This window comes from Chiloscyllium punctatum, chromosome 16, assembly GCF_047496795.1.
Source record: "Chiloscyllium punctatum isolate Juve2018m chromosome 16, sChiPun1.3, whole genome shotgun sequence".
NCBI lineage: Eukaryota > Metazoa > Chordata > Chondrichthyes > Orectolobiformes > Hemiscylliidae > Chiloscyllium > Chiloscyllium punctatum.
The window spans coordinates 26,405,425-26,430,250 of NC_092754.1; the positions used below are offsets into that span (position 1 = coordinate 26,405,425).

A 24,826-nucleotide genomic window follows, 5' to 3' on the forward strand; every position below is an offset into this window, starting at 1 on the left:
GGAGATGGGCAAAATGTTGGCAAAGGGACTAGATTAATTTAGGATATCTGGTTGGCATGGACAAATTGGATCGAAGGGTCTGTTTCCATGCTGTACATCTCTATGACTCTAAGTCCTTGGTGTGTGACAGCAGTGAATATTTTGAGCAAGGCCAAAGGCAAGTTTCAACTCAAAAGAAACAACAAATTCAAATCCACAACTTTGAATAATAGCAGCACCCAGCACTAAGGCAATGCAACAATGGACAACAGCACTGATCCCAGCATAAAATTCTCAGCGAAAGAATGTCAACTTTAACCTTAAATCCATTTTCTTCCTTTAAAATGAAGCCAATAACTTTTTTTCTATTACCAAGGTTAAAAGTGGATAGTGTATTTGAAAAGAATATAGAAAAAGAATAAAAGAAGTCGTGATCAATTCGGGAATAACAGTCATGTTGAACCAAGCTCGGAATTTTAAACTGAAGAGAGCAATCTGGATGATGAATTATGAAAGAGAGGAAGTTCAATTTGACTCCCAAGAACATCTACCAATCAATCATTCTGTCCATTTCAGACAAAGAAGTGATGGCGTGACGAGCGTATATACAGGGCCAATTCGACAGGTTGTATTTTTGGTCTCAGCCATGATCCCTTTGAAGACTTTGATCTTTGGCGTGGTACAATTCACACAGTCTGAATGCTGGGCCTAATTGTTTGCCTAATTCACGTGTGAACCTCCACAGTGAATATCATCAAATTGCTCTCAATGCTTTTTTCAGACTTCAAGTAGCAACAACAAATTGTAATTAAATAGCATTTTGAATGTATTAGAAGTTCCAAGGTGAGTCACTGGAGTATATAAAAGGTAAATGAGGCACACAAGGAATATTAAGACAGAAAACCAGAAGCTCTCTCAAAAAGCAGGGTGACCAATTCCTGAGAAATCAAGAGGCACTTTTGCTTCCCTTTGGTGATCTCTATTTGTGTGTGGGTATGCCGGCTGTCAACATTAAAGGTCATTATGGTTGTTGGGGTGATTTGAGAGAGTGGGCCATTGTGAAGACAACACAACGTGCACATATGCGAGTCTGTATTACAAAATATGAAGTCTGGACACAGACATCGTGGGACATGCATCTCCAATACAGGACAGTCCTAGTAAATAGAGGATGGTTGGTTCTCCTGACAAAGAAATAGGCTTTGAGAAACATATTAGAAGGAGAAGAGGTAGAGTAGTTGTAGGGTTTTTAGGTAGAAAAATCCTGAGATTAGGGATTGGCACCAACTGTGAAGCGATGGAATTAGAGGAACACAGGTTTCTCAGAGGTATTGGAGGCAGGAGGCTCTTGAGGGATATGAAAATATGGATGTAAATTTTAAAATAACAAAAAGGTACCAGACTGTGAATGTAGATCAGCAAGCACAGGCTGGAGACATACATAACTTGGTGTAAATTATTGTATGGGAGGAGGGGGAGGACAAATTTTCCATCATCTCAGGTTCATGGAGAGTAGAACGTAGGAGGCCAGCTAGGACTCTAATGGAATAGTGAATTCTAGACACAACAATACCTCTAACAAAGACCTGCTGTGAACTTCCAGCAATTTCTGTATTTCAGATAGCTAGAATGTGAGGATTTGCATCTTAGTTCTGCAATACTTTTATCACAGCTCAGTGGCATGTATTCAATTTCTGACAACTTGGGTTTTCTACATGTCAGGATACAAGATATATTACTGATGAATGATATTGTCACCAGCTACAAACCAGTTCTGAGTGAACCCAGATGCCCAGATTTGAGATGCATAATCTATTATGGCATTCATCCAACGAAGGAGGAACATCTGCAGAGAAAAAGCAATGAGTTCAAATTTTAGATGGCATCTCAAAATGAACTAACACTGCAACTTCTTGCTGCACAGGCATTGCAAAAGTCATCCTGAAACTGCAACAGCAAGTTATATTTAAAGATTTGTCAAACCTGAACATGCACACCAACTAAGTGAATTACAGGACAGTCAATTTATTGAGAAATCAGATTGAAAGAAGTCACAAACTGAACTTTGAGACACTATACAAGACACTAGACAAACCATGCATACAAAATTGTGAATAGTTTTCATCCCTCAGGAAAGATGTACTGGCACTGCAAGTGGTTGGAGTAGATATTCTGGCACTGCAAGTGGTTGGAGTAGATTCACTAGGTTGATTGGAGGGATTTTCTTGTCAGGAGAGATTGAGTAGATTGGGCCTGTACTCTGAGTTTAGAACAATGAGAGGAAAACTTAATGAAACATGCAAGATTCTCAGAGGGTTTGATAGGGTAGATACAGAAACATTGTTTCCTCTTGTGGGAAAGTCCAGGACTAGAGGGCATAATCTAAGAGTAAGAGGTCACCTATTTAAAACAGAGATGGAGGAATTTCTTCTCTGATTGTCATAAATCTGTGAAATTATTTACTGCAGAGAAATGTCAAGGCAGGATCATTAAGAATTTTTAAGGGCGAGATGGACAGATTTTTAATCAGCCAGGGAAATCAAAGAGTATTCAGAAAAGGTAGAACAGTAGATTTGAGGATCATCAAATCAGTCATGATCTTATTTAATGGCAGAGCAGTCTAAATTAGCTGAATGGCCTTCTTCTGTTCCTATGACCATGAGACATAGATATTCTTAGGCTTGTTTTCGAACATTTATACATGTTTACATATTATTTAAGAAAATATATTATTCCACAGAGGCAGTTCAGAGACGGTTCATTATGATGATTCCTAATATGGAGGGATTGTCCTAATTGGAATTTAGAAGAAGGAGATGTAATCTAATTGAAACATATAGGGCTTTACAAAGTAAATGCTAGAGAATGTTTCCTCCCACGGGAGTCTAGAACCAGAGAGTATAAGCTCAGAATTAAGGGGCAACAATTTAAGAGTCAAATGAGGAGGAATCTTTTCTCTCAGAGGGTTAAGTGTCTTTTTGGAAATCCTTGCAACAGACAGAATCTTTGTGCATATTTAAGGTTGAGAAAGATAGGTTCTTGATCAGTTGGGGAATCAAGGGTTATGGGAAAAAGGGCAGGAAAGTAGACAGATCAGTTATGTCCTATTGAATGGTGGAGCAGGCTTTGGGGCCGAATGACCTACTCCTGCTCCTATTTCTTATAAGTGCTATGTCAGGGCAACAGAAGTACAAATCCAAAAACTTGTATCATACAGAATGATGATTCTTCAAACAATATGATTCAAGATAAACCTAAACTTCTCAAACTATAGTTCAATAAACAAATGTTAATAAATTAAGTAAAACTATGTCATGATTAGGTTGTATAGTTTGAGGTTTCATGTCTGCCTCCTCCCCCTCTTTCGACTGGTTTCTGTTTACAAGTCATCAGACACTGACACTTCAAAATTTGCAGCATTATTTTCTGTGTACATTTAATATTCCTGTTGCACAATTTTAAACCCGACAGCTGCACATAACTAATTAGGATTACAATTGACAAAAAATAATAATGCACCTTTACAACTTAGCAGGAACCAAAGAGAAATAGAGTGAAGAACAGCTACTTATAAATTCTTTGAATTAACTGTAAACATCATCTGTTTTTATAAATTATGATTTAACCACTCAGATGACAAAAGTCATCCCATCACATTTTCCTGAGGGACTCTAAAAAACTGTCTGGGCTAGAAAACTGCAACAATGGAGGAAAGATTGGGTAGAACATAGAACATTACAGCGCAGGACAGGCCCTTCGGCCCTCAATGCTGAACCTACCTGTGAAACCAATCTGAAGCCCATCTAACCTACACTACTCCATTTTCATCCAGATGCCTATCTCAATGGCCATTTAAATGGCATTAAAGTTGGCGAGTCTACTACTGTTGCAGACAAGCTGTTCCATGCCCCTACTACTCTCTGAGTAAAGAAACTACCTCTGAAATGTCCTATATCTATCACCCCTCAATTTAAAGCTATGTCCCCTCATGTTAGCCATCACCATCCGAGGAAAAAGGCTCTCACTGTCCACCCGATCTAACCCTCTGATTATTTTATATGCCCCAATTAAGTCACCTCTCAACCTTCTTCTCTCTAACGAAAACAGACTCAAGTTCCTCAGCCTTTCCTTGTAAGACCTTCCCTCCATACCAGGCAACATCCTAGTAAATCTCCTCTGAACTATTTCCAAAGTTGGACTTGTTTACCTTAGATCAGAGAAGGCTGAGGGATGACTTAATTGACACATACAAAATAATGAGGGGCTTGGACAGTGTAGACAGGGAAGGTCTGTCTCTATTAATGTAGATTTTGCAGTTATTGTTAGAAAGATTAGAAGAGAAATAAGGAAACAACTTTTAAACCCAGAGGGTGCAGTAACTGGAATTCACTGTCCAGTTTGGTGGTTAGAAAAGAAGTCCTCAACCTGTTTAAAAGGAACCTGGATCTGTACCTGAAGTGCTGTAACCTGCAAGGTTACGGAACAGCTGCTGATAAAAGGAATGACAATGGATGGCTAGTTCACTGAAGAGATTGTGAGCTGAATGGCCTCTTCCTATGCCATAACTTTTCTGTGGATCTAACTGAACACCTCCTCAGAACTCCATTTAAAGGCTCCCTAGATTCAGTGCTATAGTTAGAATACTCCCAATTTGCCTGGATGTCACTTGGATTAATATTGGATTGTCTGGACACCATGGCTGACAAGCTTGGAGAAAAGCATTCCAGTTCATGACAGTGAATCCTCAACAACCCAAACTTGGAATATATGTAAAATGTATCGCATGGTTATGTGACCACACTTTCAACAGGTAAGACAAAGGAAATCAGGGCTTGATGGGATCTATCCCAGGATATTAAAAGGAGGCAAAGGGAGGAGATTGCTGAAGGCTTGACAGAGACCTTTGCATCCTGTTTAACCACAGACAAGGTCTCAGAAGGTTGGAAATAGCCAATGTTGTTCCTTTGTTTAAGGAGAGCAATACAGATAATGCAGAAAATTATACTTGGATACACGGTAGGGAAAATATTCTTAGGGATAGAATTTAATTGCATTTGGAAAAGAATAGAGACTTATTAGGAATGGTCTGCATGGCTTTATGTAAAGAAAGTCCTGTCTCTCAAACTTGATTGAGTTTTCTGAGGAAGTAACAGAGATGATTGATGAAGGTAAGGTGGTGGATGTTGGACTTTACTACAGCATTTAGGAAGGGTGTTGTTAAACTAGAAAGGGTGCAGAAAAAAACTTATAAGCCTTTTACCAGGACTGGAAGATTTGTGTTATAATTGTGAGAAAGGTTGTCAAAGGATACAGTGTGATATAGATAAGTTGGAAAGCGGGCAGAAAATGGTAGAGGGAGTTTAAATCAAGACAAGTGAGAGATGATGCATTTTGGGAAGTCAAATGCAAAAGAAATTTACATTAAATGGCAGGACCCTTAGGAGCATCGTTACACAGAGGACCCCCCAGGGGATCAAGTCCATAGCTCCCTGAAAGTGGCAATACATGGATGTGGTGGTAAAGAAGGCATATGGCAAGCTTGTCTTCATTGGTTGGGGCACTGGGTATAAAAGTTGGCAAGTCATGGTGCAGCTGTGGAAGAATACGTAATGCCACATTGCAGTATCATGTGCAGTGCTGGTCGCCACTCGAGATGAAAGGACGTGGAAGCTTTGGAGAGGGTACAAAAAACCAGGATGTTGATTGAATTGGAGTGTATTAGCTAAAAGGAGGTTGGACAAACTTGGACTGTCTTCACCAGAATATCAGAGGCTGAGGGGCAACCTGATAGAAATATATAAAATTACGACAAGCATGATTTCCAAAAAGATGGAAATGTCAAACATTAGGAAGCATAGATTAATGTGAGGGGCAAAAAATTTTAAAAGATGTGCGAGGAAAGATTTAGTTTTTTGCACAAAGGGTGGCAGGTGCTTGGGATGCACTGCCAGAGTAGGTGATAAAAGCAGATACGATAGCATACTTTAACAGGCTTTTAGACTGACAATGAACTGACAGAGAATAGAGGGATACAGACCACATGCAGGCAAATGGGATTAATTTAGAATGGCATCACGGTCAATACAGGCATGGTGGGCCGAAGATCCTGTTCCTATCCTGTTCTATTTGCAAACTGCACTGATTATCATGTGCCCAATTTGTCAACTGACAGAGCTTCAGGATTAGGTCCAACTACGTTGGCAATCCTAGCTATAGTAGTTACCCAACATTATGGAATATTTAGTCATCACCAATTTCACCTGGCAGTAGATTCTGGCTGATTACCTCGACATTAATTAAGCTTAAAAATTGATGACGCAAAGGTAATACATAAAACATAAGAACTAGGAACAGGATTAGGCCATCTGGCCCTTCAAGTCCATTCTGCCATTCAATATGATCATGACTGATCTTTTCGTGGCCTCAGTTCCACTTATCCATCCTCTCACCCTTAAATCCTTCATTGTTCATTATCTTAGTTTTAAAAACATTGACTGAACTAGTGTCAACTATTTCACTGGGCAGGGAATTCCACAGATTTATAACCCTCTGGGTGAAGAAGTTCCTTCTCAATTCAGATCTAAATCTTCTCCCCCTAATCTTGAGGCGATGCCCTCTTGTTCCAGTTTTACCTGCCAGTGGAAACTACCTATTCCCTTCATAATTTTACATGTTTCTATAAGATCTCCCATCATTCTTCTAAATTCCAATGAATATAATCCCAGTCTACTCAGTGTCTCCTCATAAGCAAACACCCTCAACTCCAGAATCAACCTAGTGAACCTCCTCTACACCCCCTCCAGTGCTGATACATCCTTTCTCAAGTAAGGAGACCAAAATCGCACACAGTACCCCAGGTGTGGCCTCACCAGTACCCTATGCAGCTGCAACATAATCTCCCCTCTTTTAAACTCAATCCCTTTAGCAATGAAGGATAAAATTCCATTTGATGTCCTAATTTCCTGTTGTACCTGCAGACCAACCTTTTGTGATTTATGCACAAGGACACCCAGAGCCCTCTGCATAGCAGCATGCTGCAACCTCTTAACCATTCAAGTAATAGTCCTTTTTACCGTTACTCTTACCAAAATGGATGACGTCACATTTATTAAGATTGTATTCCACCTGCCAAACCTTTGCCCACTCACTTAAAGTATCTCTGTTCCTCTGCAAAGTTTCACATTCCTCTGCACACTTTGCCCTGCCACTCATCATAATGTCCCCTGCAAATTTTGACACACTACATGTGGTCCCCAATTCCAAATCATCCATGTTAATTGTGAATAATTGCGGTCCCAATACTGCTCCCTGAGGCACACCACTAGTTACTGATTGCCAACCAGAACAGCACTCATTTATCCCCACTGTTGCTTCCTGTTAGTCAACCAATCCTCAATCATGTTAATACTTTACCCGTACTGCCATGCATCTTTATCTTATGCAGCATCCTCTTGTGCGGCACCTTGTCAAAAGCCTTTTGGAAATCTCGATATGCCACATCCACTGGGTCCCTGTTGTCCACCATGTTCATAATGTCCTCACAGAATTCCAAAAGATTAGTCAGCACGACCTGCCCTTCATGAACCAGGCTGTATCTGCCAATGAGATAATTTCTCTCTACATGCTTTGCTATTTCTTCCTTGATAATAGACTCAAGCATCTTCCTCACGACAGATACTGTTTCCTCATTTTGCTCAGATTATTATTCCAACAACTAATGATAAATACAAATAATGCAACAAAAATTAATCCAATCATTTGTGCAGGTAAAATACTTACTGGTGCAAATTCATCATTTAGCTGAGGTAACACAACATCATGAGGGAATATTGTGTGGCCTTCCATTCCAACTAATTGAGTCAGCTCATTAAATAATAGCATTTTGTCCTCTTCATTTCCATTCCACCCATTTTCAAGTAGTTTATAGAACACTTTACCATGAGTGCTACTTCGCTGTAGGATCACAACCTGTTAAACAGAGTTTTGTTAAAAAAATGTGAGCTCTTGGAAAAAACACATGATCTGTAAAACCGAGAAAGCGAAATGCACAGAGTTCAATTAAAATTAGAGGTCCTTGATCAATGCTATTTTTAGAGCAAGCAGTTCTGTGACTGATCCATGGTAAAGTGATAAAAGATGTTTTCCTGTCCCTGTAATGTCTTCTATAATTTAATTTGATTGTGATCAGTTTTACTTAGAAGATATAAACTAGCAAACTTCATATTTGGCAAAAGTTTTGACAGGAGCAATTACATAATACTACAGAACTTGTACTGGTAAAGAGGTCAAGCTTAGAAACTTCAGAAACCTCATTAGAAAATGGTGGCATAATTTCAGATACTTAAAAAGGGAAGTATTTTCTTGGAAACTAGAAAGACTTCTAGACTTGATTAGAAGATCATTTCAAACCCAAGAAACAGGTGGCCAAGTAGCTTCTCATATAGAAGCTGTGAACTGACGAGCAAAAATGCATAATACAAGTTATTTCAACAGTTTTCTTGCATGATTCCAAGATTGGAATAATTTACTTTGATACATTATAACAATGATAACATTTCAAAAGTGCTTCACAAACTGTGAAACACTTCAGTTGCGAACAAGATATAAGTTCACTCATTCCTCGTCTGGGATAAAAAGAGTTTTGATTTTGCATAACATTATCAGAGATGAAATGCCTGAAAAAAAATGCTTAAGAAATTAGCTTGGTGTAGATTAAGCTATATAGTTTGAATGCTCTCTAGTAATTCTTCGGAGATAATTTCTCCTGTTTGAATACTAATTTGTTTCATTCAATAAACAATCTTCATATGCACTCATGAAATAGTTCAACCTCTAGCAAACATGAACAAACATTTTAGCAATATGTGTCCAAACAAAAACCTGTCCAACTCGAAAAGAACCTTTATTTTCTGTAGTAAATATTCATCTTCAAATGCATGCTCAAGCAAAGTAATATCTTTCAATATGCCCACATCTCAATGCCCTTAGAGATGTGGGCATCTCTATGTAGGCCAGCATTTATCCCTGAATGCTCTCAAGAAATTAGTGGTAGCTGCCTTATTGAACCACTGTGGTCTATGTGGAGTAGGTATACCTACGGTGCTGTTTGCTAGAAAATTTCAGGACTGTGACACAACAAGAATGAATGAATGGAATATTGTTCCAATTTATGGACATACGTTTTGGATGTAAAGTTTGCTTGCTGAGCTAGAAGGTTCGTTTTCAGATGTTTCGTCACCATACTAGGTAACATCATCAGTGAGCCTCCAGTAAATGACATATGTGACTAAATATACTGATGGTGACAGTTTTGGACAAACATTTTAATATTTCTATGACAGTGTGTCATTCATTATTTTCATAACAGCTTATTTATTTTAAGCAAATCACATCTTTGTTCAAATAGCTAGCTGAGAAATCTCAGCCAAATGAATTATGTCCATTTATCATATCACAAATGATTGTTCAATTAATATCAAACATAGAAATGCGAATAGCTCTCCCAACACTGGATAGTTGGTTTTGTGACTGGAGTTGTGTATTCTGTTAAGGCTAGAGGCTCATGCAGAAGGAAATGACAAATAGAGGCATGCATCAAGATATCCAGTTTAAAATTGGACACAGTTGTTCTACTCACATTTGGTACTGGACTGTTTTGCAGTGCTGGTGGGAGCAAGGCATTAACAAATGCTTGCTGAAGTTCGGGATAAATGTAAACAAATTTCATAGACTCTTTCATATTTACAGATGCGAATGACACAAAGGAGTGATACGGAGCCTGCAATTCATCTTTCTTTTGAATGATTAGCATGACGCAATATCTGGAGAAAAAATTCAAGTCAAATCATGCATATATACCATACATTACAAGGCCAAAATAACATTGCCAAATAAAAATTTAACCAAAGTGGTAAATAAACTAAGTGCACAAAGAAGAATATATTTACTGAAACTTTCAAACAGATATGGCAAATCATACAGTTATTTGCATCAATAAATCGATTAAAGGAAAATACCGCTGATACTGAAAATCTGAAATAAAAACCAAAATCCTGGAGAAACTCAGCAAGTCTGGCAGCATCTGTGAAGACAGAAATGGAGTTAAGGTTTTTCATCCAGAGGTTGTTCAGAAGTCATTTATCAATTTGAGATCCAATAACACCAGAACAACAGAAAGATTCTCAAAATAGTCGCACTTAGACAAAAAATTGAAGATACCTGATACCAGATGCCTTTGCCAAAAACATTAATCAATGCCACCATTGAATGCACTTTTCCACTGCAAGTGGAGAGGATGATTTTTTTTGGTCAAAAAGTCAAACCTCGTATCCATGCTGCAGTGGCACAGTAAGTATATGATACTGATTTACATGCAGCGTTCTAATCTCTCAATAGCATCTGTGGGGTCCCTGGATTCCTGGTTGTTCTTAATTTACTTGTGGGAATAGAAAATCAGTGCCTTGAACACAAAATCTAGGCTGACACTCAGTTCATTAATGAAAGAGTGCTGCACTGAGATGTCATCTTTCAGAGGAAATGTTAAGTGCAGCTATACTTTCCCTTTCAACTTAACAAATCACATGGAACTATTTCAAAAGAAAAGCAGGTATTTTCTTCCAAAGTGCCCTGCTCAATACTTGTCTCTCAATCAATATCATAAAAGCAAACTATCCAAACACGATCACATTGTTGCTTGAGGGGTTTTGTTGTAGTTTCCACATTTTGAAGTGCTTAGTTGGCTGTATAGGATATCCTGAAGCCTGCAAAATTTTTTTGTACAAGTCTTTCCTTCTTCTTTATCAAGTAGCATCAGGCAAATTTATTCAACTTACTCAATGGCCAGCATTGAAAGAAAGTTGACCAATCATTGCTGCAAGACTGGTCACTTACCTTCTCTGACGACGGTACTGTTTCAGAGGACACAGCTCCTCAAAGAGTTTCTGGCTTGTAAGACGAGGAATCAGTAGGAATTTGTTACCAGAAATGAAATCATCTATTATTTGTTTCTTCATTCCTTTAGGCTGTAAGAAATCATTCAAAACCATGAGTTTTTAATCCAGGCACAGGAACACAAATCCATTTAGAGTTTATTTTGAATGATTTCTCTTTATATTTCATAGTCACTTTGTGTTATGAGCCATTATCCCTCTTTGAACTTGCACAATAACAGAGAGTGTCAAAAGCTTACTCAACCAGAGAAGAAATGGATAGGGATTTCTTATAGAAAAAGGATGGTCACATGGGTGTGATAGCAGTGGCAGCCAAGACTCATGGGGTTATATTTTGGTTTTTGTCAATATTTCAGGAAAGACAAATAATGAAACAAAATGAGGGATTTGATTTGTGGCTATAATGTATTTTATAGAAGTGAAAGGCAACTCTTTAAAGACTAATTTCAAGGTAACGTTTTGGATTATTCTTAACCTTTGCTCTGTAATCTCAGGAGGTTGCACCATTTCTCCGTCAACATCATTCCTCACCTTGAAAAGAAATTCAGAAATAAACAAAAAATACAGTACATACCTGGATGCTATCAACTGCCTTGTCGACATTCTCCTTAAAAATCATTATGGTAGAGGTGTAACCGCTTATGCTGTAATGAGTCAGGATTTCATCAGTCAGTTCTATCCCAGTCTGCACAGCGCCAAATTTTACATAATCTTTGAACTGGAAGGCAATCAGCTTTGGAAAGAAAAACATATGTCAAGAACAGCAACTTAATACTTTCCCATGTTTGTCTGCATTAACCAAAAACAATTAATTGCAGTAAAAACAAAAATACATTTTGCCAACAATGTATGATCTAAGTGTTGAACAAAGGCAATTAAAATCCAGAGCCTTCAACAGTAATTACAATAATTCTTCTTGAATATTGAATAACTACAACATAACTAATTTCAAAAAGCACTGCTCAGACAAATTTAGAGAAAAGAAGTGTATTTTAAAATTAAAATATGAAATGCTTTTTTATTTAAAAATGTGCTTTTAGGTTTACAGGGAGAATTTTCAAAGTCTAAAATCAGTTGTTAAAGTTGTAAATGGGTCATTAACAATTCTTGTGATTTGCATTTACTAAAGTGGCTTGGATAACATTAGCAGTGGCTCAGTGGTTAGCACTATTGCCTCACAGCACCAGGGACCCGTGAGGGCGACTGTCTATGTGGGTTTCCTCCGGGTGCTCCAGTTTCCACCCACAATCCAAAGATGTGCAGGTTAGGTGAATTGGCCATGCTAAATTGCCCATAGTGTTCAGAGATGTGTAGGTTACGTGCATTAGTCTGGGGTAAATGTAAAGTCGCAGGGGTAGGGTCCGTGTGGGTTGGTCTTCAGAGGGTCAGTGTGGACTTGTTGGGCCAAAGGACTGTTTCCACACTGTATGGATTCTATTATTGCAACTTAATGTCACCTCCATCAAAAGTGCAAAGGCAATTCAGTGTGGTTGTGGTCTGTAATTAAAAATGAACATAAAGGAAAGCTGATCCCATTAGGTTAGGTGACAGCGAAAAGAGTAGAGAGACAAACAGATTTTAGGTTTTAAGCCAAAGTTGCAAAGATGGAATAGGAGGAAGAACCTTTGTATGTAATGATCTAGAACTCACTGTTTATGAGGTGATGGAAACAAAGACGATCAATGATTTTGAAAAGGAAATTGGAGGGCACGCAAGGGAAATAAACTTACAGGCATTTGAAAACAGGACTGCTCTCTGGAGAGCCAACATGACCTCAAAGAATGAATGGTCTCCTTCTATGCCTTAATGAATATATTTTGAGATTTAATTTAAAAAATAACAACAGTAAGACCATAAGGAAAAAAAAAGGATTTATCAAAACATTTCAGCATAATGCAGATTCTGGTAGACTGTCAGTAGAAAATAAAGCTATATACAACTTCAATTTCACCATCAGACCCTGCAATTCACAATATAGGGCCCGAGATGCATTACCTTGTACAATAATGGCACCATAGACTTCTGGTGAAACATTAGTGCACGTGGCTTGTTGTCTTGCTCCCATGAAGACAGGAAATGTACATAATTATTGTTAGTTACCTTAAAAAAAAGTGACAATTATTTTGTTAAATGATTAAATTCCAAGATATTGGATCCCTATTCTCCATTTCCATTATTTCATTCTAGTTTGACAATTGTAAGCTAACATACCATCCATAACTAAAGTGCAAAAGGCGAAAATTCAAACCTTTAGGTTTGGGTGCAACACTCTTGCCTCAGAGTTGCAAAGTTGTGAGTTAAAGCCCCATTCAGACAGCCAAGTTGTAACACAGTCTCAGTTTCTGTGAGTACTATTCAAGGTGCTTTGTTACAGATGAGAGGCCAAACCAAAACCCTGTCTCTCAGAGATAGATGTAGAAGCTCCCATGGCACAATGCAAAGAAAAGTAATCCTGAAAGAACTATAACAGACAACAGGCCTCACCATGAATACCATGCTGTTAAAGGACATTGCTGTGCCATGTGTCCTATAACAGACACTATAACTTATTGTTTGCAAATAAAATCCTTGGGATATAAAAGATGTTATATAAATGCAAGTCAATCTTTTTTTCATTTTCAAACACTACAAAGCTGATCGGAATAACTTTGGCACCTGCACCAACTGAACAAATCCCCGCCGTATTTCAATTGGTTTTGTATCAGAGTAACTTTTTCAGTCGGGATTTTTTAAATCAGTTGGAGAGAATGTGCAAAGTCTTATATAGTTTGTGTAATTCTAACTATCTCTTAATGATTCGTCAGAATTTATTGACTGCTTCAGTACATTTTGTAACACGTAGGCAGATAGCCGATATTTCACTTTATTTGGTGGTATTTGTAATGAGATCAACCAGCTGGACCTCAGAGAATAGGAGTTTCTGATTGGACCAGGTTAATAGACCAATCAGGGAGCCATGGCTAACAGGTATAGGCAAGAGTGTCAGAAGTTCTGCTTGCTCGGAAAGCTGGCTCTGAGGGAGCCAGACCAGTATCAAGTACTACGCATGTGTAAATAAAGGGTGACTTGCTGACGGGTTACCAGCCTCTGTGGAGTTATTTCAATATTGCTTTTCTAGATCAGCTCTCCAATGACTCATTATACGTCCCTTATTTTTATAAATCAAAAGGTAGGTGATTGAGAGATGAGAAGATAAGAGAATTTTGTTTCTTAATGCCACACTAGTACAGGGTACTGCACAAAGATAAAATATTGCATATATAATTGGCCAAAGCATAATACCACACTGTCTTGAGTTAAAGCTACAACACATATCAAAACAATTATTGCATTAGCCATAAGAAAAAAAACTACACATGCTCCGAGTCACACGGTTGAGAAGCAATTTGACCATTTTGAACAGTACAATAAAAGCCGTACATTAATAGGCACAAGAAATCAGTGAGCCCTTGCTTTATCTAAACTTGCATGATTATTTGACCACATACCTGTTCCAAAAGCTTGCTTGGCAGAAGGTTGTCCACAAACCGCCTTAAGTTTTCTCGAACCACAGTGGTTTTAAAGAATGTTACTCGCCCATTGATGACTCCCACAATTGCTGGATGCTGATATACGCCAATGTGGTTTAACAAACGACGCTCGTACCCTGAGTCTATGACTCCAATCCCAAGCCCTGAAAATAAACAAACAATTAGTTATTCATTCTCCACCACCCAGTGAACACTGCCATGCTTCATTAGTTTGCATTTCGTTTCCATGCCATGCTCCTACCCTCCCACTGGCTCCAAATTCTGTTTTCCCTCCAGCAAACTTCATTCATTACTTGGGCACAGTTCCGCAAGCTCTGGTAACCCTCTAGCACTTTGTACAAGTACTTAGGCAAACTTAACTTGATCCTGGACAGTGATCATTATTTATGATGGGGTCATTAGAGCAGTCTGTTCTGCCCCATTCAATGTCAACACAAACACTGATTCAAGTCCTCTATAGCCAAGAATCATGGAGGCTAACTTCAGTATTTAGCTGACACAAGTTAATTCAATAGCGACTGCAAATTTGGATTGGCTACAATTGCTGATCACATGCCATTAAAGAAAAAGATGCATCAGAATTCTCTCTCATTTATACATGAGAACACATCAGTCAACACAATTGCATGCTGAACTCCTCTTTGGCTTTGAACAGATTTCCCCTCCAAACAGAAGCTTAGTAATAATTCATTATTCAGAGAGTAACGTACCCAGAGGTTCAAGCTCCTGTACCATTTCCTTCCAGATTGGTTCAATTTGAACACAGTTGAAACACCAGTCAGAGGTGACTTTGATGAGATACGGCTTGTTGTAACTGTCTGGCACAACCTCATTCACGTACTGTGAGAAATGTAGTAGATACTTATCATCGAAGGAGTCTCTGGCAGAATTAAACTGAAATTGAAAGAAAGAGTCATCGAAGAAGAAGCTGTCGTATTTATGGAAACTCCGGAAGTGCTGCTGTGGATGATGGAGATTCCCTGGTTGTCCATCAGGATTTCCGTACCTATCAAAATTTGACCTCTTTTCTTCATTTGAAAGAATCTAAAGCAAAAAGAAAGGTAATCAGTAAGTACAGTGAGCTGAGCTTTCACTGCAACTTCTTATGACAGATTGGTGTCATAGCCATAACCAAAACACAGATGACGGACTTTTTGTGCCATCATCTTCCCATTAAGTTGCTCAAAAAGCTTGTGGTTTCATCTAGCTGAACTCAAGTTCTAGAAAGTTACATAAAGATTGCAATGAAAATAAATTTTCTGTTAAAAATGTGTATTGATGAATTGGCTACCAGGCACGGGACATAATTTCAAAGTTTGTCAATGACTGGGAATGCAGAAATGTAGCTAACAATGACGAGGATAGCAGCAGTCTTCAGGAGGGCACAAATAAATTGCTGAAATTGGTAGAAACTTGATAAATTAAATTTGATGAAGAAGCCTGAAGGGGAGCAGGATTAAAGACAAAGCTAGGAGAAATTTCACAGAAATTGACATCGGATCGGCAGGCTAACATGTTCCTGCCTCCAGTGACTTTCCTGCATGAAGCGTCATCATCTGCAAATGTGGGTAGCCAATCGGTATAATTAATTCCCTATCTGTGGGCAGATTGTGTACATTGTCACAGGTCCCACTGAGTACACCAGCCAATGCCCTGAGGCAGCTTGCTGGCAGTTAGATGGAGACTCCCCCAAGACCTCCTACAATCACTGCCACACTGTCAGCTGATTTAACCTTTAAATTCTAACCTCTTCAGAGGCATCATAACGAAAGAACCATTTGGTTTTGACAATGGTAGCACCCACCTCCAACAGTGTGAGATGCTCTTTATAAAGTTGCAGTCCTTTGATACTACAGCCTCAAGGACCCATCCATTGTTCTTAGTTGGATGGCAGATTAGGGGAGATCTCTTAAATTGTTAACTCCAGAACAATCTTCCAGGCAGGTGCACTGACAAAGTGTGATAAGGGCCATGGGATTATCAATGCATGCTCACATTCTAAGAAAAGAAGTTTCCTTTTTATGATAGAAAATGTTGGTGTGAAGATAGAGGATGAAGGGGAAATCAATTAAGAACTTACACGAAACAAGTTACTGGCACATATACCTCCAAGCCAAAATGCAGTGGATTTAAATGTCACAGCAGACACACAAAAAGCAAGGCTTACATTCCAGCGCAGTACTGAAAGAGCACTGCACCATCAGAAATGCCATCTCTAGGGTGAGATGTTAAATCCTGGCCCTGCCTGCCTTGTTAGGTGGGTACGGAGATTATTTCAAACAGCAGGAAGTTATCCCCAGTGTCCTGGTCAATACCTTTCATTCAATCAACAATACAAAAACAGATTATCTGGTCGTTGTCATATTGCTGTCTAGGGAGGTGGCTGCTGTTGACAGCAGTGGTCATACTTCAAAAAAAGTACTTAGTTGGCTACAAAGTACTGTGGCATTTTTGATTATCCTAAAAGGCGCTATATAAATGCCAGTCTTTCTTGTTAACCTTCAAATACAGGGAAGTACCATATCCCTGTAGTACATATATGAATATTATCCTGAATTATTTACACAGGCAGAAATTAAATAAATATCCAATATCTTAGAACATATAGCGGCTCAACAGTTGTCAATAATGATTTTTGAGAAGTTTTGTAGCTCAGGTTGATGATAAGTATGTAAGTTAACTCGCTGAGCTGGAAGGTTCGTTTTCAGACATTTCGTCATCACGACTAGGTAACATCTTCAGAATATCTGGTGAAGTGCTGGTGGTATGTCCCGCATCTCTATTTATAGGTCTTGGTTTCTTAAGGTGGGTAATATCATTTCCATTTTTTTTTCCAAGGGAATGTGCAAATTGATGCGTTTATTGATGGAGTTCTGGTTAGAATGCCATGCCTCTAGGAATTCTTATGTGTGTCTTTGTTTCATATGTCCTAGGATGTGTCTGTTGTCCCAGTCAAAGTGGTAAATAGAAAGGCGGGACATACCACCAGTGCTTCACTGGAGACTCTCACTGATGATGTTACCTAGTCATGGTGATGAAACATCTGAAAACAAACCTTCCAGCTCAGCCAGCTAATTTACATACTTAGTTGTCAATAATGGTCAGTAATAACATGTTAATCAATTTAGTTGCCTTGTAGGCTATAAGAAAAAGGTATCTACTGCGTATAGATCCCTGAATGTGACCACAGTTGGAGCAAATCGAACTGCAACTTCTCCCAAGAGCAGCAAGGAAATATGATGAAAAATATAACATATAACCCACCTGATCAGACTTTTTTTTTGATTTTTGGTTACCAACTGTTCAATGAACTGCTATATTTGGAAAAATATTCTAGGTTCCATCTATATAAGCAATATATAGTGAATTACATTTTCTTAAAGGAAATATCAAAGCAACAATGAGGAAAAAATATCCAGGTTTCAGAAAGACTTCACAAAACTCCAAACTGCAATGGGCTTCAGTTGTTGTCCTTTGCAAGGGAAATCCATGAATAAATTATCACATAATTTCAACTCAACGTTTTGATTACCTCATATGCTTTGCTAATCTGAATGAACTGTTCTTCAGCCTTTGGGTCCTTATTCTTGTCAGGATGCCTGAAAAATAAACCAAACCCTAACATGACTTTTCCCATAAGAATGCAAAATTTAAATATAGTCTCAACATATTCTGTAGTAAGAAAGTCACTGGAGTCAGGGAAAGTCCCGGATGATTGGAAGATCGCTGTTGTAACCCCCTTTTTCAAGAAAGGATCAAGACAAAAGATGGAAAATTATAGGCCAATTAGCCTAACTTCAGTTGTTGGTAAAATTCTAGAATCCATCATTAAGGATGAGGTTTCTAAATTCTTGGAAGAGCAGGGTTGGATTAGAACAAATCAACATGGATTTAGTAAGGGGAGGTCTTAGATTAGATTAGATTACAGTGTGGAAACAGGCCCTTCAGCCCAACAAGTCCACACCGACCCGCCGAAGCGCAACCCACCCATACCCCTACATTTACCCCTTACCTAACACTACGGGAAATTTAGCAAGGCCAATTCACCTACCCGGCACATCTTTGGACTGTGGGAGGAAACCGGAGCACCCGGAGGAAACCCACGCAGACACGGGGAGAACGTGCAAACTCCACACAGTCAGTCGCCTGAGGCGGGAATTGAACCCAGGTCTCTGGCGCTGTGAGGCAGCAGTGCTAACCACTGTGCCACCGTGCCGCCCAGCAGGTCGTGCCTAACAAACCTGTTGGGAGTTCTTTGAAGAGGTGACAAGTAGGTTAGACCAGGGAAACCCAGTGGATGTGGTCTACCTAGACTTCCAAAAGGCCTTTGATAAGGTGCCACACGGGAGGCTGCTGAGCAAGGTGAGGGCCCATGGTGTTCGAGGTGAGCTACTGGTATGGATTGAGGATTGGCTGTCTGACAGAAAGCAGAGAGTTGGATAAAAGGTTCTTTTTCGGAATGGCAGCCAGTGACAAGCGGTGTCCCGCAGGGTTCAGTGTTGGGGCCGCAGGTGTTCACATTATATATCTGGATGAAGGGACTGGGGGCATTCTAGTGAAGTTTGCCAATGATACAAAGTTAGGTGGACAGGCAGGTAGTACTGAGGAAGTGGGGAGGCTGCAGAAGGATCTAGACAGTTTGGAAGAGTGGTCCAGGAAATGGCTGATGGAATTCAATGTGAGCAAATGCGAGGTCTTGCACTTTGGAAAAAAGAATACAAGCATGGACTCCTTTCAAAATGGTGAGAAAATTCGTAAAGCCAAAGTACAGAGGGATCTGGGAGCGCTAGTTGAGGATTCTCCAAAGGTAAACATGCAGGTTGAGTCTGTGATTAAGAAAGCGAATGCAATGTTGTCAATTATCTCAAGAAGGTTGGAATATAAAAGCATCGTTGTGCTACTGAGACTTTATAAAGCTCTGGTTAGGCCCCATTTGGAGTACTGTGTCCAGTTTTGGTCCCCACACCTCAGGAAGGACATACTGGCACTGGAGCGTGTCCAGCGGAGATTCACACGGATGATCCCTGGAATGGTAGTACCAACATATGAGGAACGGCTGAGGATCCTGGGATTGTATTCGTTGGAGTTTAGAAGATTAAGGGGAGATCTAATAGAAACTTACAGGATAATACATGGCTTGGAGAGGGTGGACGCTAGGAAATTGTTTCCGTTAGGTGAGGAGACTAGGACCCGTGGACACATCCTTAGAATTAGAGGGGGTAAATTCAGAACAGAAATGCGGAGATATTTCTTCAGCCAGAGAGTGGTGGGCCTGTGGAATTCATTGCCGCGGAGTGCAGTGGAGGCCGGGACGCTAAATGTCTTCAAGGCAGAAATTGATAAATTCTTGATGTCACAAGGAATTAAGGGCTACAGGGAGAATGCGGGTAAGTGGAGTTGAAATGCCCATCAGCCATGATTGAATGGCGGAGTGGACTCGATGGGCCGAATGGCCTTACTTCCGCTCCTATGTCTTATGGTCTTAAGATTAAAAATCTTGGCATAAAGGTCTTTAACCAGCTCACTGCACAAGATTTGAAGATTGTGAGGACTGCAGGTGCTGGAAATTCAGCGTCAATAAAGTATGGAGCTGGAAAAAGCAAAGTAGGTCAAGCAACAGAGGAGCAGAAGAGTCTACGTTTTATTTCGGGACCTTTCATCAGGACTGGGGAGGGGAAGAGGGCTGAGAAATAAATAGAGGGAAGGAGGATGGAGCTGGGCAAAATGTAAGTGGGATGGTGATAGGCAGATTCTGGTAAATGATTGATTGGTCAATGGGAAGGTGGAGTGGATAGGCGGGACTGACTTACATACCACAAAAGAAAACCTTGTACTTTATACTTTTCTTTGTACTAATTTCCCTTACTCTTGTAAGAACAGCGATCAGGATCAGGAACATTGATTGAATTTTTCTCTTCTGTAGCCGTAAGGTATAAAGATTAATTGCAGTGTCCCCATTGCAACTTGGATTGAAATTAGCATAGACTCCCTGGGAATTTCAAGGAATCACAGAAATTTATGGGACACAACAGAGAAGGTAGCCTTTTAGCTCATCAAGCCTGCACCAGTCAAAAACTAAGCTATCCTGCTTAAAACTGCTTTCCAGTTCTTGGTACATTATCTTATTAGGTAGCAACACATCAAGTATAGATCCAAGTATGTTTTAAATGCAGTGAGGGTTTCTATTCCCTGCTTCAAGCAGTCAGTTCTAAAAGCACACAAGCCCATGGGTAAAAATATTTCTCAACTCCCCTCTATTCCATCTACCAAATTTGTAGATCTTTTTCTTTTGGTTCGTGAACTTTCTGCTAAGGAAATAGACCCATGATCCACTCTGCTCAGACCCCTCAATTTTTTTTAACCTCAATTTAATCTTTCAGTCTTTTCTGTTCCAAGGATAACCATCCCAGTTTATTCAACCTTTCTTCATAGCTAAAGTTCTCCAAACCTGGCAATATTCTTGTAAATCCTTCCTCCACCTATTATGGCTTACTTACATGCTTAATAATGCATTTATTCTCTAAGCAATTAGAGACCTCCAATAATATACAACTTGCACTGACTACCATGCTGGGATTATTTACAACTTATTTTAATACCACGTCATACCTTAGTTTAGCAGCTAGTATTACAAAATCTATTACACAGTGAATAAAAAAAGTCTTGAAATGATTGTAAGAGTGTTTAGATTAAATCAAATTGTGATTGAAAATTTAACAAACATATTTTTTGTTTATAGCATTTATAGACCTTACTGTTTACAAACTTTCTAACAAGAGAGTTTCCTGGAGCTGATATTTCCAAGGGCAGGAAATTAGATTTTATGCCTTGGCTCCATGTCACTGCCCTATATTTTGTATGGTTTGTCTCAGATGTCAGACTAAAGTTATAAAGAGGAATGAGGAGAAATACAGTTGCTGGACATATAGTCTATATTCATGTCATTTAAATTAAAATACAGGCAGAAACTCACCACTCCCGGGCCAGTTGTTTATAAGCTTTCTTTATTTCTGCTTGGGTTGCAGTTTGACTGACTCCCAATGATCTGTAAGGATCAAATTCTATTCCATGGTGGAGAGCAGTGTTCAGCAGAAGGACAAAAAACACCAACAACCTTCCACAGGAAGCCAATTGTAAACCAGCCATTCTGAAAACGTGATTTAAATAATACTTATTATTAGTAATGATTCATAATACAATGAATGAGTGAAAAAAATCCTTCCTCAGTATCAATGCTGAGCCATGTTAAGAGAAGACTTCAGTATCTGTAGTAGTTCAAAATGACTTAGGGCCTCAAAATATTTTCATATGCTGGATTACAAAGCTGATTTGCCCACTTTCTACTGAAAACATCTATCAAAGTAACAATGGATGATAAATTAGGAAGAGCAGCTGACACATAGTATCGTCAGGATAACTAGTTGTATATGAAGAAACCTGGGAAAATACTTTAAAGAACAAAAATGTAAAAGCAGCAACCTGGTCAAAACAAACTATCAATTTGAAAATTGCACACACAGCTTTCCATTACAATTAGAATTCTAAAGATAAACTGTTGCTGCCAATTACAACCTTACACAAAAATTAATAAAAAATTTCCACCTTTAAAACTGACAATTGTTAAAGTAATTGGCCCTCAATGTAAATGCAGTGACATTAAAGGTTAGGAGGAACAGAAGGGTATAAAGCACAAATAAGGGATTCTCTTATTTCCTTCCCTCTTCTTTTGATTATAAACCTGAGGCACTATGGTAGCATCCCTGCAACCAAGCCAAATGCTGCTGGTTTGAGTTCATCTCCAGGACTTGATGGCCATGGGAACTGCATCCATAACTTGGTCAAACAGATTATCAGAGCTTAAAAATGTGTTGCTGGAAAAGCCCAGCAGGTCAGGCAGCATCCAAGGAGAAGGAGAATCGACGTTTCGGGCATAGCCCTTCTTCAGGAAAAGGGCTTATGCCCGAAACGTCGATTCTCCTGTTCCTTGGATGCTGCCTGACCTGCTGTGCTTTTCCAGCAACACAGTTTTAAGCTCTGATCTCCAGCATCTGCAGTCCTCATTTTCTCCAAACAGATTATCAACCTGTAAATTCTTCCAGTACACCTGTGGCAAACAGTCAAGACTGGGAGTGTATCCTGGTCAGCTATGATTGAAATGTAGTGGTTCTTAAGGTATAGCCTCTGGTTTCAGGCTAACAACCTGTTCCAGGAAAACTAGCTATGAAATCAGACAGAACATCATGCTTTTTGTGCCTTGTGTGCCACGAGAAGACCATAAGACACAGGAGCAGAAGTAGGCCATTCAGCCCATCAAGTCTTCTCTGTATTTCAAAGGGGTTGTGGCTGATCAGTTAATCCTCAGCTTCCTATCTTCAACCATAACCCTTGGTCTCCTTACAGATTAGAAATCTTAGCCTTGAATATACTTAATTTCCAAGCCTTAATAGCCCTCAGTAGTAAGAAATGCCACAGATTCACAACCGTCTAAGATGTGCAATTTCAATGTGCGACCCCTTATTTCAAGATTATGCTCTCTGGTCCTAAACTGTCCTGCACAGAGAAATAATCTTACTGCAACTACACTGTTAAGTCTCTAATGATCTTATATACTTTGGGGAAAACTCTTCCATTCCAGATTATGGTTTCACATGTCTCAGGAGGTTTCTTATACAGGTGCAGTACCTTAATTTTGCCAACCTTGGAACCTGAGACTGTGCCAGAATGCAGATGTTCCCAGATTTTGGATGTACCTCCAGTGACTGGATATAATAAAGACCCTCAAGAAAAATACTAAATTGGAATTCAGGTTAACCTTAAGGTAGGTAATTCTGTCAATGTTTGTTTGGGCCCAGAACTCTACTTCATCAGAAGCGAGCCGCAAAAGAAGAAGCAATGTGTCAAGTGCTGATCGTTAGCCCTGGACAGTGCTACAGATGTCAGTAGTGACCCCAAGGCTAGTGGAACAATATTTCATTCTCCAGCTGTCATGTATTTCTTTCGCACCATCAACATCCATTCACCCAAATTTGAACCAAGAACACAGAAAGCCCAAGGAAAGGATTCCCTGAGAAGACTGAGAATGATTCTATGATTCTGCACCGCACTGACAAAAAAGTTGAAGCTCCTCTTATTGCAGGAGAAAATTTGGACAAAGCCAAAATTAAGAAAGACAACTTTTTTGGGGGGGTGGGGGGGTGGACTGAAGTGAAGGATAATCAATAATACTAACCATGAATGTAAATGACACCTTGACAGTGTCATTTCAAAAATGTTTGGTTTTTTTGGACAACTCTGAGTTTTAAACTGCCAGATTACAGGTATTGTACCTGTAATTGACATCTGCATTTCGTCAGTCATCCAATGCATCACGTTATTCAACAACAGACCCATCAGTTAAACCTACTTACAATCACACACTGATGCTTTCCAGCAATTTAGACAACTTGGTTGATTTTTCTATTCCTAGCCTAGGTTTGCCAAGTTTGACTGTAGCACCAACTGCTAGGTTTAACCAAATCAAAGACCGAGTGAGTTTCAAACCAGAGATCTTCCTGGTACAACGGCTCAGCTACTCAAGGATAAACACAGAAGTTGCCAGGATAGCTGGACGCAGATTCAATCTGCTCAGTTCTTGATCTGAATATGAAAAAGAGGCACCGTGTGCAAGGTGGGATACATTGCTTGGTAGTGTGGTAAGGGTGTTTAATGCCCAATTGGCAAAACTTCTTTTCAAAATCATTCTAGGGCATGTGGGCATTGCTGCTAGGCCAACTTTATTGCCCATTCCTAATTACCCACAAGAAGGTGGTAGTGATCCTTGTTCTTGAACCACTACAGTCTTTGGGGTATGTACAGGAACACCTACAATACTCTTTGAATGGGAATTCCAGGATCATGGTGATCATCTTAAGTCATCCAATATATTGAATATACTTAAAATTACAGCTGTTCAAATGCCAACAGTCAAGTACGATGATTAGCTGAAATACATATGCTATAAGATCCCAAGTTTCATTCCAGGCTCTGCTGTTAGGTTCGTAAATTCAATACTAGTGGTACAAGTGTACTGGGCTAATGAGGGAGAATAACTGATTATCAGCAGCTCTTGCTAGAAAGTGCGTGGAGCTGAGAACAGCAATACAGGAGTCAGCTGTTGTGCAATGAAAGGCTCTGTGCATACTCACAGTTTGGACTCACACACGATGAAAGGCCACATGGACACAGTGCCAGAGGACAACCAGCTGCCATTGATCCATACACCAACGCAGCCAAGAAGGGAGCAAAATCTGCAGGGTAGTAAAGAAAAAGTGGGATTACTGAAGAGCCTAAGATTTTAAAACAGGGGCAAGTTATGTAACAGCTATCATT

At 39.4% G+C, this 24,826-nt stretch overlaps 1 protein-coding gene across 3 annotated transcripts in view; it reads right to left on the reverse strand.

Moving 5' to 3' along the window:
* dnajc16 (DnaJ (Hsp40) homolog, subfamily C, member 16) overlaps positions 1-24,826 on the reverse strand; it is a 33,614-nt gene that overhangs the window by 8,493 nt on the left and 295 nt on the right. For all 3 annotated transcript variants that reach the window (XM_072586532.1, XM_072586530.1, XM_072586531.1), the window contains exons 2-12: positions 24,643-24,744; positions 21,432-21,605; positions 17,991-18,057; positions 15,169-15,502; positions 14,417-14,601; positions 12,924-13,028; positions 11,503-11,661; positions 10,870-11,000; positions 9,617-9,800; positions 7,759-7,947; positions 1,749-1,825 (exon numbers count right to left, since the gene is read on the reverse strand). In XM_072586532.1, the coding sequence (XP_072442633.1) occupies positions 1,749-1,825; positions 7,759-7,947; positions 9,617-9,800; positions 10,870-11,000; positions 11,503-11,661; positions 12,924-13,028; positions 14,417-14,601; positions 15,169-15,502; positions 17,991-18,057; positions 21,432-21,605; positions 24,643-24,674 (1,637 nt within the window). In that variant the 5' untranslated portion in view covers positions 24,675-24,744. The remainder of the gene's footprint in view (positions 1-1,748; positions 1,826-7,758; positions 7,948-9,616; positions 9,801-10,869; positions 11,001-11,502; positions 11,662-12,923; positions 13,029-14,416; positions 14,602-15,168; positions 15,503-17,990; positions 18,058-21,431; positions 21,606-24,642; positions 24,745-24,826) is intronic.